General features: G+C 34.0%; 1 protein-coding gene across 1 annotated transcript in view; it reads left to right on the top strand.

Annotated features, from left to right (window-relative positions):
- Positions 1 to 7,881, top strand: part of LOC107939632 (probable disease resistance protein At4g27220) — a 37,665-nt gene extending 29,784 nt beyond the window's left edge. The window contains exons 6-9 of the mRNA XM_041110763.1: positions 5,382 to 5,762; positions 6,220 to 6,381; positions 6,528 to 7,286; positions 7,479 to 7,881. Coding sequence (XP_040966697.1) covers positions 5,382 to 5,762; positions 6,220 to 6,381; positions 6,528 to 7,286; positions 7,479 to 7,595 — 1,419 coding nt within the window. The 3' untranslated portion in view covers positions 7,596 to 7,881. The remainder of the gene's footprint in view (positions 1 to 5,381; positions 5,763 to 6,219; positions 6,382 to 6,527; positions 7,287 to 7,478) is intronic.
- The last annotated feature ends 6,794 nt before the right edge of the window (positions 7,882 to 14,675 follow it).

The following is a 14,675-nucleotide window of genomic DNA, read 5'->3' as shown; positions in this document are numbered from 1 at the left end:
AAGTGAACACAAGGATTTACGTGGTTCGGCTTTAATGCCTACGTCCACGGGCAGAGGCGAAAAGAAATTTCACTATAACAAGATGAAGATTACAAGTGTTTTACACTCAAGACACAACCCGAGAACCTCACAACTCTCAACCCCTATAGAAAACCCGAAAGCTAAAATCCTAGCTTTCAAAGAACAAGCTTTGCTCTCTCTTGGTTTGGGATGATGAATATGGCTAATGAACCTCTCTATTTATAAGAGAGTTCAAGGACATAATTGTCCAAAACTTTGGCAAAGATTTGTGGTTGAAAATGGACACCAACAACCATCCACTAATCCACTACCACCAACAACCCACTACCAACAACAACAATCCACTACCAATTTTAAGCCATTTCTTAACAAATCTCCACCTTGGCTTGAAATTTACCAAGCTGAACATCATAGTGAATTCCTCGAACTGGATCACCTCTTCCAAACGCCTCTCTGGCGCTAATCAATCCCGAATACCTATCAAGTCCAAGCAATGCTTGAACTTATATGCAGGGATCACCTTAGTTAACATATCTGCAGGATTCTTCTCGGTAGCAACCTTGCTGATAACAATGTCACCTTGCGTAACATGTTCCCGAACAAAATGATATCTGACATCAATGTGTTTGGTCCGTTCATGAAACATCTGATTTTTAGTCAGATGTATGGCACTCTGGCTATCGCAAAATACAACAGTGAAATCCTGTTGTAAACCCAAACTGCTTACTAGACCTTTCATCCACAATGCTTCTTTCACTGCTTCTGCTAACGCCATATATTCCGCCTCAGTCGTAGATAAGGCTACGGTAGACTGTAACACAGCTTTCCAACTAATGGCTCCTCCAGAATAAGTGAAAACATAACCCGTCAGAGATCTTCTTTTGTCCAGATCTCCAGCATAATCAGAGTCCACATAGCCCGTGACACTGCTAGTGCAGTCACTCTGATCATATACCAAGCATAAATCTGCAGAACCTCTCAAGTACCTGAGAATCCATTTCACGGCCTGCCAGTGTTCCTTGCCAGGACAACTCATGTATCTGCTGACCACACTAACTGCATGTGAAATGTCTGGACGAGTGCAAACCATTGCATACATCACGCTTCCAACTGCACTCGAGTATGGAATGTGAGACATTTGCTGCTTTTCTTCATCAGATTGTGGTGACAACTCTGCAGAGAGTTTGAAATGTGGTGCCAACGGAGTACTCACAGTTTTCGCTTTATCCATGCCGAAGCGTTGAAGAACCTTTTCAATGTAGTTCTTCTGCGACACACGAAGCTTGCCCGCCTTGCGATCTCTGTGAATATCCATGCCCAAAATTTTCTTGGCAGCACCCAGATCCTTCATCTCGAACTCACCACTCAACTGCGACTTTAACTTGTTGATTTCCGACATGTTTTTGGAAGCAATTAACATGTCATCAACATACAGCAACAAATAAATGTGCGAACCATCTGAGAGCTTCCGATGATAGACACAAGCATCATAGTCACATCTTGTGTAACCATGCTGAATCATGAAGCTATCAAACCGCTTGTACCACTGCCTTGAGGATTGTTTCAATCCATATAAAGACTTCTTTAATAGACAGACATGGTCTTCTTTACCAGGAACTGTAAAACCCTCTGGTTGACGCATGTAGATTGTTTCCTCGAGCTCACCATGCAAGAACGCCGTTTTTACGTCAAGCTGCTCAAGTTCTAGATCAGACTTGGCCACCATGGCAAGTAATACACGAATGGAAGAATGCTTTACGACTGGGGAGAAAACTTCATTGTAGTCAATCCCCTCTTTCTGAGTGAAGCCTTTAGCAACCAATCGTGCCTTGAATCTAGTTGCTTCAACCCCTAGGATTCCTTCCTTTTTCTTGAAGACCCATTTGCAACCAACTATCTTCTGGTTACTTGGCGGCTTAACCAACTCCCAAGTATGGTTCTTGTGAAGAGATTCTATCTCCTCACTCATAGCAATTGCCCACTGTGCCGACTCATCACACGTGACAGCCTCATTATAACTGGAAGGTTCTATACCAATGGACTCCGCCACACTGAGCGCGAAAGACACCAGATTAGCGTAACGCGGATTTGGTTTGATTTGTCTCTTCGTTCTTCCAGTGGCAATGCTATATGGTTTTTCTTGAGGTGACTCATCTTCATCGGAATCTTGCACCTCAACTTGATCATCCTGGACTGAAGTACCTTCCGTAGGAATTGGAGCGTCCACCTGACACTCCACCTGCTTCTCAACACCGTGATCTCCCATTCTATCTGACTCCTCCTTTTCCCGGGAATTTGTGGTGGATCGAAGCATGGATGACTCATCAAAAGTCACATCTCTGCTGATGATGAACTTGGACGAAACCGGATCAGGACACCACAACCTGTATCCTTTCACCCCTTGGCCGTATCCAAGAAATATGCATTTCTTCGCCCTCGGTTTGAGTTTTCCCTCATTTACATGAGCATACGCAGGGCAGCCAAACACTCTTAAACCAGAGTAATCAGCAGGAGAACCAGACCATACTTCCTCAGGAGTCTTCAGCTCAATAGCTGTTGACGGAGATCTGTTAACCAAATAACAAGCAGTATTAACAGCTTCAGCCCAAAATTCTTCACCGAGCCCAGCATTTGATCGCATGCAACGAGCTCGCTCCAAGAGAGTTCTATTCATGCGTTCTGCAACTCCATTTTGTTGTGGTGTTCGACGAACAGTGCGGTGTCTCACTATTCCTTCATTTTTGCAGAACTCATTGAATTCACCTGAGCAAAACTCCAAGCCATTATCCGTCCGGAATCGCTTGATCTTCTTTCCTGTTTGATTTTCGATCAAAGCTTTAAATTCCTTGAAGTTGATGAGAACCTCATACTTGCTCTTCAGAAAATACACCCAAACCTTTCTCGAGTAATCATCGATAAAGGTAAGCTGATATCTGTAACCACCTTTAGAAATTGTCGGAGAAGGCCCCCAAAGGTCAGAATGGAAGTAATCCACTGTGCCTTTTGTCTTGTGAATCCCAGTGCTGAACTTTACCCGAGTCTGCTTACCGAAGACGCAGTGCTCACAGAAATTCAACTTTCCTGTACACTGCCCAGACAATAATCCTCGTTTGCTTAGCACCGATAAGCCTCTCTCGCTCATATGCCCGAGCCGCATATGCCATAACTTCGTGGTGTCAGAATCTAGATCATCTGATGATGACACTCCCGCAACACCTGTAACCGAGGAACCATCGAGGAAGTAAAGGCCCCGCTCCAAATTACCACGTATCACAGTCAAAGCACCCGAGAATACCTTGAGAACTCCACCTTCAGCAGAGTACCGAAAGCCTTTCTTGTCCAACGTACTCAAAGAGATCAAATTTTTCTTCATTTCTGGAATGTGCCGAACATCAGTTAGAGTTCTAACAATACCGTCAAACATCTTTATACGAACTGTGCCAATCCCCATGACTTGACATGCGTGGTCATTTCCCATTAGTACTGAACCAGAATGCTTCTCGTATGTTGAGAATGCATCTTTCGAAGTACTTATATGAAATGTAGCTCCCGTATCAAGAATCCATCTCCCACCAGCGTAAGAGTCGGATACTGCAAGAACGATCTCGGCATCACTTGAAGAATCTGCATCAGCTACATTCGCACGATCATTTTGTTGCTCCTGTGATTCTGATTTCTCCTTCCTTTTCGGACAATCTACCTTCATGTGCCCGTACTTCTTACAGTAGTAGCACTGTATTCTCTTCTTGGACTGCGATCTAGGATGGCTTTTACTTGAACTTCCACCCTTTGCCTTGGATCTTCCTCGAGCAACCAAGCCTTCGCCTTCATTGTTTTCGACCACCTTACCAGTGATTTTCTTCCTCAACTCACTGGAACTTAAGGCATTTTTCACCTCCTCTAGAGTCAGGTCATCACGACCGTACATCATTGTATCAACAAAATTCTCATACGAGGGAGGCAAAGAACACAAAACAATTATTGCTTGGTCCTCATCATCGATTTTGTTATCGATATTATTCAAATCCATGATAATGGAATTGAATTTATCCAGGTGCTGGGAAACAGGTGTACCTTCCTCCATCTTCAGGGCATAGAGTCTTTGCTTGAGGTAGAGCCGGTTCGTCAATGACTTCGTCATGTACTTGCTCTCTAACCGGAGCCACAAACCGGACGCGGTTTTCTCATCCGCTACTTCTCGTAGCACTTCATCTCCTAGACATAGCAGAATAGCACTATGTGCTCTTTCTAGCATGTCATCCTTTTGCTCTTCCGAAAGCGTGCTTGGTAATTTATCTTTACCAGACAATGCTTTTAGCAATCCTTGTTGAACCAGCACTGCCCGCATCTTGATGCGCCATAAACTGAAACTATTTTTCCCGGTAAATTTCTCGACATCATACTTAGTCGATGAAACACTTGTAGCCATAATTTGGAACCTTTGAATGAATGATAATATTTTCTTCCTGATGTGAAAGATCAGACAAAGCTGCAGTCACAGGGCAATTCAGAAAATATTATCACTCCTTCAACTACGCTCTGATACCAATTTGTTGCGGAAAGGATCGATTCGAGAACTCCGATATGACTACAAGTAAATTGACCGGAACGAAAAATAAAGTGAACACAAGGATTTACGTGGTTCGGCTTTAATGCCTACGTCCACGGGCAGAGGCGAAAAGAAATTTCACTATAACAAGATGAAGATTACAAGTGTTTTACACTCAAGACACAACCCGAGAACCTCACAACTCTCAACCCCTATAGAAAACCCGAAAGCTAAAATCCTAGCTTTCAAAGAACAAGCTTTGCTCTCTCTTGGTTTGGGATGATGAATATGGCTAATGAACCTCTCTATTTATAAGAGAGTTCAAGGACATAATTGTCCAAAACTTTGGCAAAGATTTGTGGTTGAAAATGGACACCAACAACCATCCACTAATCCACTACCACCAACAACCCACTACCAACAACAACAATCCACTACCAATTTTAAGCCATTTCTTAACATAAACTTATACAAGTCTTCAATACGGAACAAAATAAGTATGGACAAGATATTCTGCTTCCTGGACTTGGATCACAGGTACTTCTGTGTTTAATTTTTTTTTTAAATTTGAAGAAAATTGAAAATTGATTTGAATTGTAGTGTTCAATTCAATTTTTTATTGAATTTAAATCAATTTTTTATTTAAATCAATTGTAATGTACCATATTATGATTTTTGTTAAATCATATTATGATTTGATAATACATGTGTGGTATTAAAACTAGTGCGTATGTAAATATATATTGATATCATTGTATAATGAATTTATTTTAGTGGTTGGTTTTGACTAATAAATATTATTTAATGACAGGAATCTTTTGTAAATTTAACTCGTTTAGAGTTAACTGCAACTGCATTGTTGAATTTCAAATATCTCTTTTCGAAATTCACTGCTCGGACTTTGGTGCATTTGGAAATTCTCAAGATTCGGGATTGCTCCTTTTTGGAACATTTAATCGAAGAAGCGGAAAAGGTGGATGACATATATGTTTCAAACATGAAAAATCATTATCCTCTGTTCCGGCCAAAATTGAGAAGTGTCACGATAAAAAGTTGTGAAAACTTGAAATATTTGTGTTCAAGTACATTGGCTCAAAGGCTTCCCAACCTGAATTATATCAGTATAGAAGATTGTCCTCGACTTATACAAGTCTTCAACATGGAAACAAATAAGGATGAATTTGAATTACAGGTACTTCTTTTCTATATTTTTGCTTGTTTGTTTTTGGACTCAAATCATTTTTTATGTTCATAAAATAATTAATATTTCAACTTTATTTTAAACAATTTAAATTTATCAATTGTATGTTAATTTGCAACTTATCAAAATCCATTTGTGGAGGCTAATATTTTTATTCAAAACTTCCCAAATATGGGTTTTGACCGAAAAAATTTATATTCATAATTCGTTTATTTTAAAATTGAATGAGCATTAGAACTATTTTTATTTTTCTCTAGTCATGATTAATGGTTTTGAAGTGGTTGGAGTATAGAGTTTCGTATGTTCAAAGATGAATTTATTTCTTTTCTATATGTTTTGATAAAGAAATTATTTATAACTTAAATTGTGTTTTATAAATGATAGTTCTCAATTTTATTTAAACAAGTATATTATGTATAATATCTAAATATGTGGTTCATTCATGCAGAATCTTTGCTGGCCAAAATTGGAAATTCTTCGGATAGTGAATTGCCAAATATTGAAATATGTGTTACCAAACACTCTACTTAATGTGCCCTTTCTGCAATATTTAGAAGTGTTAAATTGTCCCCAATTCTCATGCTTCATTGTACAAGCTCCGCTCATAAAGGTATTATTTAAATTGTTTGCATTTTGTATATGGATCAGAGAAGTAGTATTCTCTATTACTTGGGATATGTAAAATTATGGACTTATGGGCAACATTTACTGTAGTGTGTTTTTATGACATTTGTTGGGATTTCTATGTGTACGTAGGAATTGGTTCTTAGAGACGTGGGAAATAGCCACCGGTTATGCGACATTGATGTCCCTGTATTGAATAAAGATTGTATAGTAGTTGGGAATCATAAAGAAGTATTTCAAGTTCAAGGTGAGTACTCGTTCTCAAGCATAGAAAAATTATGCTTGGCCAATTTATTGGAACTGCGGATTATATGGAACGATTTTGCTCAAGTTGTAACCCTTGGGAACCTTACAACTCTAAAGCTAAGTGATTGCAAGAAGTTAAAATATATATTTTCACCTGCGACGGCTCCTAGTCTATTACATTTGATGGATCTTTTCATCAAGGGCTGTGACGAATTAGAACGAATCATTTTAGCCAAGGATCAAGTTTCTTCTTCATCATCAAATGCGAATACTGGCCTCCAACCTCTAAGCTTTCCAAATTTGACGAAGGTCATAGTTACAAATTGTGGTAATTTGAAAAGTCTCTTTCCTTTTGGATCTGTTCCTGTTCTTCCAAAACTTGAAAGTCTCATAGTTAAAAGGAACTCTAAATTGGAACAAGTATTCAAATTAGAAGATGAACTGGAAGTGGCAGCTGAAGAGGAGATGAAATTTGATAAATTAGAAAGGTTAACACTTGAAGAGCTACCAAGTCTCATTCACTTCTGTCCCAAAGAATATCATATTGTATTGTCAGCATTGGTAGAGTTGAAAGTAAAAGATTGCCCTAAGTTGACTACTAGTTTCTTCGTTGATGCACAGATATTTGTGCATTGCATAACAAAGGTATAGACCCTGCAATCCATTAATCTTACTTTGCTCTATGTAGTTATAACAGTTACAACAAAAGGCATAACATGCAAAATTTTTACTTAAATTACTTAACTAATCCTGTAAATTATTATATGTTTCTTATTTTTCCTTGATGACATGAGATTAAAATTTCAGTTATAATATTTTTTTCAATTGTTTTTTAAGACACCCCAATTGGTTGAGCAAGATGCGATTGAAGAGACCGTCACTGATGCAATTTTCAACAAGAATATAGATTGGAGCCTGCTGGGAGGTGGGAGTCAACTACCACGCATTACATGAAAGAATGGATTATTTTAGAACAACTTTCAAAGCCATGTTACATAAATCAGTAGGTGGAGATCTATATTGTTTGGATTTTTTTGGTTAAGTGTCTGATATAATTTATGTCTAACATGAGTTTATTGATTTTTTTAAGTTTTTTTTATATATTTAGAGGATCATATATATCCATATCCAAATGGATGAAGATTCAAAGTATCATAAGTTCAAATATATCAACTAAATGCTGGTAAAAACCATGGTTTTCGATTTAAATTTTTAGTTTCTTTTTCTTTTCTAAATTTACCTATGTAATAACCAAATTTAGTGTGATTCACTTGTGTTTATGTTTATTATTTTGTTAAAAACAGGTGTGTTGATAACTGTGTTTCTAACTGGTATAAAAGCTTTGCTTTAATGGAGTTATGAAGCAAAAGGATATATCGTCTCTTACTTCCAACTAATAATTTAGTTAATTATAGTTATGTTGCACCTTTAATTTACACTCTAGTAAACCATTGTATTGTTTGGACTGATGCATTTTAACAAGTATTATTAACTTATTATTACACTTCTATTTTAAATGGTTTTACATATATAATCTAATCCAATGATATCTCTTACCGAAAGTGAAGTCATGATCAGCTTATTATCTATCTATTAGCCTAAACCAATAACTATATAGGATTTTATGCACATAAATTGGTCGAGATGACAATGTATCTCTATGACCACTAATCACCTGCCATGTTCCCATGATTTTACCTTTCAAATATCAAAATACCCCTATAATTTAATTAGAATGATTAAAAAGCCCTAAACTCCATATGCTCAAGGCTTAGTGCAATATAGGGGCATCTGCGCTTTTCTAAAAGCATGATACGACAGAGTAGAACAAAGTCATCATGGAAGTTTTTCTCAACGAGTTGAAGAATATGTTTCAGTTTCAATTGATGGAAACAGTGGTACAACCACTAAAGAAGGTTGCCAAAGCAGTAAAGTGGCGGTGCAAGCTCAAAGGGAAGTAAGTGCATATTTGTGTCTTAGTTTCCACATATACCTATGAAGTACTATCAAAAGACCAAAGTTTACTAACAATTATTTCAAGACTCTTGAAAAATATGAAATTGAAGACCCTTCAGCTGAAACACCTCTTCAACTCCTCAATTGTTAAGTTTTACATCTTCCAAATTTAGGAAGTGGTCTCCTTGTGTTTTAGACAGTTGAGTATTATTCTTCTCGTCATGAAGACTTAACTTCTGTGAAAACAAAATTCCATTTGATTATATCAGTAAGCAATTAAAAATTTATTGAAGTCTGCAATTACCATATCCTCTTCAGTTACAGTGTTTGTGTCATCTTTATGTTCGAATACATGCTCTAATCTAGACAATTCTTCCACTTTGAACTCTTCGAGTATTGGAAGATAGAGAGGAGCACTTAAAGGAAAGACACATTCCAATTTGTTGTAGTTTTTGATCCATATTTTTGTCAAGTTAAGAAAGCTTACTTGTCGTCGAAGACCATTTGAAGATGATAGAGAAGTTTAATCCTTGAAAATGATTTGTTCCAATTCATTACACCATCACAAATTTAGGTCTTTCAATTGCAGAAAATTTGGAGAAAACATGGGTGTGAAGATATGTCTCGGTCTATTGCAATCAACCATTTCAAGATGAGTAAGATTTTGAAGGGTTGCTATTTGTTCAGAATCTTTCCAAATTACTTGCAACTCTTGCATATCCTTCAAATGTAGTTTCTCCATACTTGAGACAAGGAACCCGCCTTCAAGTTGCAACTCTTATGTGTCATATTTCACCTCATTACTTGTTTTGTATAATTTATCATAATAGTTAAATTTAAAATATCATTATCTCTGTGAATTTTTTTTATTTCAAAGTTTGTAAATTTAAATAAATTTTTACAGGTCAATAATTAGTATTTTATATATTATATGCTATGATCATTTTATCGTGTCATATATTAATTCAGCTTATATTTCGTTTATTATAATAATTCTATTTTATTATATTTAATTAATGTGTTTGAAATGATTCATCAACAAGTTGACTATAGAATTTCATTTAAAATTTATTAATTATTTTAATTTTTATTAAATAAGCTTATCATGTTTATTGGTAAACCAATTTAGAATTCATATCAACTTGGAAAAATTAAGGGTATATGTTGATTTGAGGAAAAAAATTAGGAATTTAACTCAATTTTCTTATATATAACTCTAGACATGCATAAGATCTAAAAAATGTCAATTTTTATGTAGTTGAATCATTCAAGAAGAAGAGAAATCTATTTTGATTATTTGTTTATACTTATAGATAGAATACAACTTGACTTTGATACCAATTATTAGAAGATCGGGTTCGGAAAACACAATAGAAAATAGGTTTAAGGGAAAAACTAAAGCTTAAAAATTTTCCACAAGAACTTGGTTGTATTATCTAAATTAATAAATAGTTAATCAAAATTTGTATCTTTTGATTTGTTTAGGACGAGCGCTTCGACTCAGTAGTTTTCTTGGCTATCTTCAAGCTCATGTCTGTATAATTGGTTTAGTCCATTGGGGCAAGTGAATTAATTCACAAACGGATTCAAAATTAATTCAACCTGGTTTAGTCCAATGTATCATTCTTTCAATGAATACATTTATGTCTTTACCCATGGAGTCAACTGCTTTGATAGCCAAGACTAGTCATCTCCCTAATTAGAATTGTAGACAACATAATAATCCTTCAAAGTATTTGAATCAAATTCTCACTTTGATTCTTTTACAAGATTACAGACTCGCTTAGATTATCTAATGAAGTAAGTTATTTTTCTCATAATGGAAATGTTCTTATAGTGTCAATTATCATCAGTTTAAACTTAGACAATCAATGGGCTAACATTTGTTTGTCACAATTTCGCAATGTATGCAAAACATAAAATAAAGAAATACAGATGATATAATAGAGAAATGTGAAATTAACTTTATTTATTTATTCATTGTTTAAATATATAGAAAATAATTACATGTTTACTACAATATGGACACATTTTCCAAAAAATTGGGGATAAGCGTTCCAACCTCTCATAATTTAATAAAAACAATCAATTTAAAATTTAGATTAATCAAAATTTCGGTAACAAAAATAAAAAAATAATAAGCATTTTATTTTAATCAAGAAAACAATGAATATATAAATTTATCAACAATAATTTCTTTTAACAAATATTTTATTCTAAACATAAAAATAAAATAAATAAACAATAAAATTCAGAATTGTTTCTAGAGATAAAAATGGAAGGTTGCATTGTCTTACACAAATATCTTAACTTATCTTTTACTAATTTTTTAGAGTTCTCCTTACATTTTCTTTCCATATTTTCTCTTTTTCTTCGAATTATATACTTTTCCAAAAAATATATATTTTTAATGTTTCTGAAAATGTTAATATAATTTTATATATAATTTTATATATTTAAAAAAAATAGATTTAAAAAACTTCCTTTACATCCAGGGGCGAAGTCAAAACAATTTTTTAGGGGGCCGAATGAAATTTTAAATTTTTATAGTCAATATCTTTATAATTTTTAAATGATTAAATCAAATTTTTATAATTTTAAGGGGGGCTAAATTACAATTTTATCTTTCTTAATTTAAAATTTTAAAAAATAGATTACTTAAATGACAATTTTTCATTTTAGGGAGGCCCGAGTCCCATGCCAACCCCCTAAAATCGCCTCTATTCACATCATTGTGTCTTCTACCAACAATCACTTTCTTTTCTTAAAAAAAAGTGAAACCAACAACTCCAAATAAAGAGAATTGCTTTTATCTTCCACTAATTAAGGATATTGTAAATAAAATGCTCCAAAAGTAAGACTTCAAGAAACTCTTATTATACTTTAATTTTATTATTTTTAGTTTTTAATTTTTTAAATTTTAAAATTTTTAATGGTCATTATTTTTTTAATACAAATATTTTTAAGTAAAAAATGAGAGTAACACGATTCGAATCCATACCAAATAGGTGTCTAACAAGAGTTTTGACGTCGCTCCATTCAAGTAAAACCTTTAAATAGTAATTGCTAAATTCGTTACATTAAATTTTACTGTTTTTTAAAATTTGACGTGACAAATATAATAGGATGAATTATATCAATGGCCATCCAACTATGTCCATGTTACTGTTTTATACAAATATCTTAACTATCTTTTACTATTTTTCTAGATTTCTCCTTACATTTTCTTTGTATTTTCCCTCTTTCTTTGTATTATATATTTTTCCAAATATTTAAAGTTTCTGCAAATGTTAATATAATTTTACATATAATTTTCTAATTAAAAAAAGTAGATTTAGAAAATTTCCTTTACATGAATGTGTCTTCTACCAACAATCACTTTTTTTTTTCAACCAACAACTCCAAATAAAGTGGATGTTTTTATCTTCCACTAATTAAGGATGTCGTAACCATTTTTTTGGAAAAACGGGAATCGACTTAAATTTTTGGAAATGAAAACGAATAGATGAGTCGCCACCAATCTTTTTTGATGAGGTGTGATCGGATCACCTTAAATTAATCATTTTAATAAAAGTTAAGATTTACTAAAACGATAATTTTTTTGTCTACAAAAATCAGAAAATGAGTTCGGGAGTCGGTTACGCACAAGGAAGGATTAGCACCCTCGATACGCCCAAAATTGGTACCTAGTTGATTAATTAGTGTCTTAGTGTCGAAAATTTAAAAACTTGAAAGAATTTAAAATACGATCCCTCTTTGTAAAGAAAATGCTCAAATGTTAAAGACCTTCTCGTCTCACAATATAAAATGTCACATCCAGTAAGTTAGGACACGACATCTTGAATTTTGAGAGCGAGCTTGCCTTTTATATAAAAATTCGTGTATTTCAAAAGGTTATTCAGTTAGTTAAGGTGAACGAGGAAAATCGAAACCCAGTAAGTTAGGGCACGTTTCCTCAAATTCTCAAACACCGAATATTGCCTTTGTTTTAAAACAAATTCATATTTCGAGGTGACAAAATGTCGTACCCAGTAAGTTAGGGCACAACACCTCGTACCTCCGAAAATAAGTGTTTTTTTTCGTATTGCGATTTAAGAGGATTATATCGTTATTTAGATTTAAACGAGGAAAACCAAAACCCAATAAGTTAGGGCGCAATTTTCTCGAATTGTCTAAATACGAAACTTGTTTTATTTTAAAAACGCGATTATGTGCGTCGAGTAAAAGACCAATGTAATCATAAACGCATGGTGAAATAAGAAACGAGTTACAGTATTAACATGCATAATAATAACAAAGGTAGTGATATAAACAACAATTATAATGACAGAATAATATGGATTTGCAGATATATTGAGACATATAAGAATAAACGAATAAACATAATGAAATAATGATAATGAGAACAAAACGAAATAAAAATACAACGATAAAGGAAATAACAAAGCAAATTATAGTATAAATTGGATTTTAAATCGGGGGTAAGCAAATAAACATATGAGTAAGTAAACAAACTTATAATAAATAAAAAACATAAAATAGTAATAAATGGTATTAACAAAATACATATAGATATAATTACAATAACAATAATGGTAACAACAAATAAAAATAATAGTAATAATAGCACGTTAAGTTGTAACAGTAAAATAATAAAAATTGTGATAAGAAAAACATGATAGTGAAATAATAATAGTAATAATGTTAATAAAGATACAAAATGATAATAAGTAAAAATGCCAATGAAGATAATAAAAAAAAGCAATAGTAGAATATTAATGTTCATGCGTGAATATAAAGATAGGTATAATACATAAAATATAAACATAAATATAAAGAGAGAAATAAAATTAGATAAGACGAATATAAATTAAGATATAATAGCAATAATAGCAATAATAATAAATATTGATAATAAACAATAATAAAAGGAATAAAAATAATAGTAATAATAAGAATATTTAATAACAGTAATAATAACAACAATATAATATATACATGAAAAATACTGATAATAGCGCAAATAATAACAAAAATAATGAAATTAACTAATTTAACAGTAAAATAGCTAAATAATAAAAAGGGATTAAATTGAGGACTGAAACAAATTATTAAGTACAAATTTAGATAAACAAAAAAATGATTGCAAACTGAATTAAAAGTGGAAGGACTTATTTAGCAAAAAACCCACTATACCAAAATTTTGATATAATCTCAGGTAAGGCGGGTCGGGTCACACGGGTATGGCCATTGCTCCAGCGAGGTTTCAGTCCGGTCGCCACCGTGGACCACCGCCGTTGCTGCCGTCGCCGGCCACCGTGTATAAAAGGTACGCTTTTTTTTTAATTTTTTTTGATATAATCTAATATATTGTATAGGAAAAGATAGATTCAAAAAAATAAAAAAAGAAAAATAAAAGAAGAAAAGAAAAGAAAACCTTAGCCCGATTTTGAACATTCTTTCTATTTCAATTGCTTTCGTTGTTCTTTTTGCTTTGAATTGCTGCTGTTTTTATTCAATGTCCCTCCTTTGTATTCATGAAAAAAAAAGGTCCTTTTACATTGTGTTTTGATGGCTTTTATAGCCTTGTTACATGATTTATTTTATATCATCTTTCTTTTCTCTTCATTTTGTAAGTGCAAGTGGAGTGGTGGCATAGTGGTGTAGGTGGCCAAGGTGGGTGGCCAACAAGGGTGGTGGAGTAGGTGGCCAAGGTGGGTAGCCAACAAGGGTGGTGGAGTAGGTGGGATTAGGGTTTTTTTTTTGGGTTGGGTTAGTGTTTTGGGCTAAGGGTTTTGGGTAGGTTTAGTTATTGTAATTGGGTAGTGGGGGTTTATTTCGGTATGTAATGGTTTTATTAGGCCCCGGGCAAAATTTGGGTCTTACAACTGCCCCTCTTTGCTCATTATCGTGTAACGAGAAGGGAGCAAAGACTATAAAAAGACCAATTTTGCCCGGGCTCGCTGAGTCTTGAGTTCTTGATCTTCTTTAAAATGGCCTCTTGACGACTTCAATCTGCTTCACTGCAACTCAGGAAGGCGATATCTGCTATCTTTGATCTGCTCCCCGTCTAATACA

This window comes from Gossypium hirsutum, chromosome A04 (genome assembly GCF_007990345.1).
Source record: "Gossypium hirsutum isolate 1008001.06 chromosome A04, Gossypium_hirsutum_v2.1, whole genome shotgun sequence".
Lineage (NCBI taxonomy): Eukaryota > Viridiplantae > Streptophyta > Magnoliopsida > Malvales > Malvaceae > Gossypium > Gossypium hirsutum.
This window is presented reverse-complemented; position numbering and strand designations above follow the sequence as displayed.